Source organism: Trifolium pratense, linkage group LG6, assembly GCF_020283565.1.
Source record: "Trifolium pratense cultivar HEN17-A07 linkage group LG6, ARS_RC_1.1, whole genome shotgun sequence".
Taxonomy (NCBI): domain Eukaryota; kingdom Viridiplantae; phylum Streptophyta; class Magnoliopsida; order Fabales; family Fabaceae; genus Trifolium; species Trifolium pratense.
Window position 1 is genome coordinate 8,131,018 of NC_060064.1, and position 3,220 is coordinate 8,134,237.

At 31.7% G+C, this 3,220-nt stretch overlaps 1 protein-coding gene across 1 annotated transcript; it reads right to left on the reverse strand.

Moving 5' to 3' along the window:
* Positions 1-356: 356 nt before the first annotated feature.
* Positions 357-2,873, reverse strand: LOC123892932 (zinc finger protein JACKDAW). Its single transcript, XM_045942817.1, has 3 exons — positions 2,362-2,873; positions 1,792-2,188; positions 357-1,395 (listed from the first exon to the last, which is right to left on the reverse strand). Exons 1-3 carry the CDS (start codon positions 2,483-2,485, stop codon positions 666-668), a joined length of 1,251 nt encoding a protein of 416 aa, XP_045798773.1. The 5' UTR covers positions 2,486-2,873; the 3' UTR covers positions 357-665.
* Between the last annotated feature and the right edge of the window lie 347 nt (positions 2,874-3,220).

Consider the following 3,220-nt stretch of genomic DNA (forward strand, 5'->3'; position numbering starts at 1 on the left):
TTTCTTATAATAAGGACCGGAGGGAGTAGTAAGTTATACAATAATTATGAATGAGATTGCTCTTAAGTCTTAATTAAGTAACGTAACTCAAATGGTAGCTATCAGAGATATTATTGGAGTGGTCAGGGTTTGAACTCCGGATTCGACATTTCTTTACATTTAAATATGTGAATCTAGCCACTAAACTATCCTTAACCAAAATAAAAAATAAAAGACCAAAAATAAGATCAATATTTCCGGTTTATTAATTTATTTTATTATTTATATATTTTAATTTTCACTTGTCAAAATACAATAAGAGAAAGCCAAAAACGATAACAAGGTTACGACAGAAAAACAAAACCAACTACACAATAACACAATGCATAGGACTCGAGGAGAATTCTCTATCCTATTTCATTATCTTCTCAAACATGCACTGGGTCCCATGTACTATATCTCATACACTACTCCATAATCTATTCACATGCACATCTTCACAAATTAATTAACAACAACTAATTAATTTTCATTGATGCCATGTGGAATGACTAGCTTAACTTAAGTTGAGTAAAAGGTTAAGCAATTTGAAGGTCTAGAGTTCAAGACCTGTCAAGATGTAAGCATTGATGCAGACAATCTCAGGTCTCGAGTCAATACTACCAGACCAACTCAAGTGAGTTTCATCATGCATTGAATTGATTGAAACTCATCATAGATGAAGTCATTGAAGCAAACTTTGCCAGCTCTTGAGGTAGAAATGAATGATGAGGATGATCATTACTCACACCAAGAAAATCTCTAAATCCATTACTTGAATTACCATTACCAACCATAGCTGCATTATTATAATTCTCATGCTGCTTCATATTCTGATTAATGACCATATTAACCTCATCATGATTTTGGTTTAGAGTACTATTATTAGTTTGTGTTGAAGATGAACTCATTAAACCAAAACTTCCATTAAAAATGGAAGGATTAGTGCTACTTCTTGTTGAACCCATTTGAGCTGCTTTTTGAAGAAGTGCAGTAGCTGACATTGGAGCAGTACTAGTTTGTGTCATTTGCATAACATCACAAAAACTTGATGAAGCATGATCCTCAAGTGAATCATGTTGAATTTGATGATGATGTTGATGATTCATTTGTTGATTTTCTTGGTTTAGCCATAATGACAAGTTTGGTCTTTGTTCATGATGAAACAGTGCATTATGTGGAGTATTAAATTGTGGAAGATTTTGAAGTCCTTGACATGATAATAATCCATTATGTGACAAACTAGTTTGATTGTTCATCATATTTGATTCTTCATTCTTGAAATTTAGAGTTGTTGGAGGTGGGAGTGAGGTTTGTCTTGCACTCTCTTCTGCTAATGCATCACAGAAAGCTCTGTGTGTTATAAAGCTATCCTTCCTGTGTACAAAATCCAATGAAATCTAACATTAATTCCTATATATATCGTACATTCGTCCCTAAATATAAGACTTTCCTGATATTTGTCTCTGAATGATAAATTGTAAAATACTACAAATTGTGAACAAAATAAGTATAAATTACATCTAACAACAAAAAGAAAATTACATAAACTATTGTGAATATGAATGAATTGCCGATGTAGATTGACCTAATCGGTAAGAATGCACGCGATATATCTTATAAGGACACATGAGATTTTGTCAATGTATAGAACTAAATATTCTTCAATAATAAATAACTAAATATTTTGTAAACATTTGAGTATTGAGATTTGTCCTAATCTTGGTTTCATCTAAAAAAATTATATAAAAAAAAATGAATGAATTGAATTACCTAGAGAAGAGGGTACCACAATCACATTTATATTCTCTAGTACCACAAGTTTTGGTGTGAGCTTTCCAATCAGATTGAACTGCATATTTCTTGGAACACTTATCACACTTCCATTTCTTTTCTCCATGTTTTCTGCTAAAATGTTTCTTTATTCCGGTAAGGTCTCCGAGTGCCCTGGCTGCGTCGTGATGGACGCAGGTTTTCTCCGGACAGATGTATACCTTTTTTCTTGGTTCTTTGTTGGATCTTTGCTTTAGCTTCCATGGTAAGTTGTGACCTCTTCTATGAAGTTGAAGATTTTGATCCCTTTGGAATCCTTTGTTGCATATTTCACAGACAAATCGGTTTGTCGCCATTAGAGTCTTTGGCGAAAGAGCAATGACTTCAGCATCTGGATCTATAATAGTGTAATCCAAATTATAAAATATTTGAAAAAACAAATTGGAAAATTTCATATTTATCAACAAAAGGAAAATAAAAATGAAAGTTGAATCACATAGTACTATTAGTTTAGTACTATCTGAAAAACTCGGTATCTGGCCCATGAACATACTAGTTTAGTAATATTACCTGGTGTTCCTGGTAGATTTCTTTTCTTCTTGTTGGTTTGTGGTGGATTAGGGTTTGGATTTTGGATTTTGTCAAAACCACTAGTGGAAGAGGATAGTGAAAAGGGGTCACCAAGTATATTCATTTGTGTTAGGAAAGTAGTGAGGAGAAGAAAACAGATAACTATATGAAAGGTTTTTAGAAAATACAAGGAAGAAAACAAAGGTTATATAAAAGTAGCTAAACAAAAGCTAAGAAATGAGCATAAATTCTTTTGGAGGGTACCTAAATGTTGTAAGAGAGACTGGCTTTGGTTGGTTATAAGTGATTATATTCAGTTAAAAGACAAGAAAAAGCTATCATATAGTTTAAGCTTTGTGCAAGAGCTAGCTAATTGTAACATGGTGATCTGGTTTGCTTCTTTTGATTTCACTTGCACATATGTGAAAGATATATAAAACCAAAAGTTCATATAATATAGAGAATATAATATGTCAGCTTTTTACCTTATCTCTCTCCTTGATCACATGTGGAGTAGTCTGTTTAGTCTTTACTCAATATATATACTAGTATATATTTTCAGGAGAAAAAAGAGTTAGCAGTACTATAGGGAAAAAAAGGATTTTGTGATGATGCAGTTATATTTTTTAACCATTTGATTTGAATGGGTAGTTGAGATTATTTTATTATATGAGTGATTTAAATCGTTGGATTTCAGATGAATAGTCTAAATTTATTACTACATGAAACAACGGGTATATTGGATTGCAAGCAATTATGGTATGTAATATAGTATATCATGTATTCATATCTTGAAATTACTCATATAATTTTACACACATTATAAAAAAAATTAGTTAAGTGTATTAATCTCTTTAGA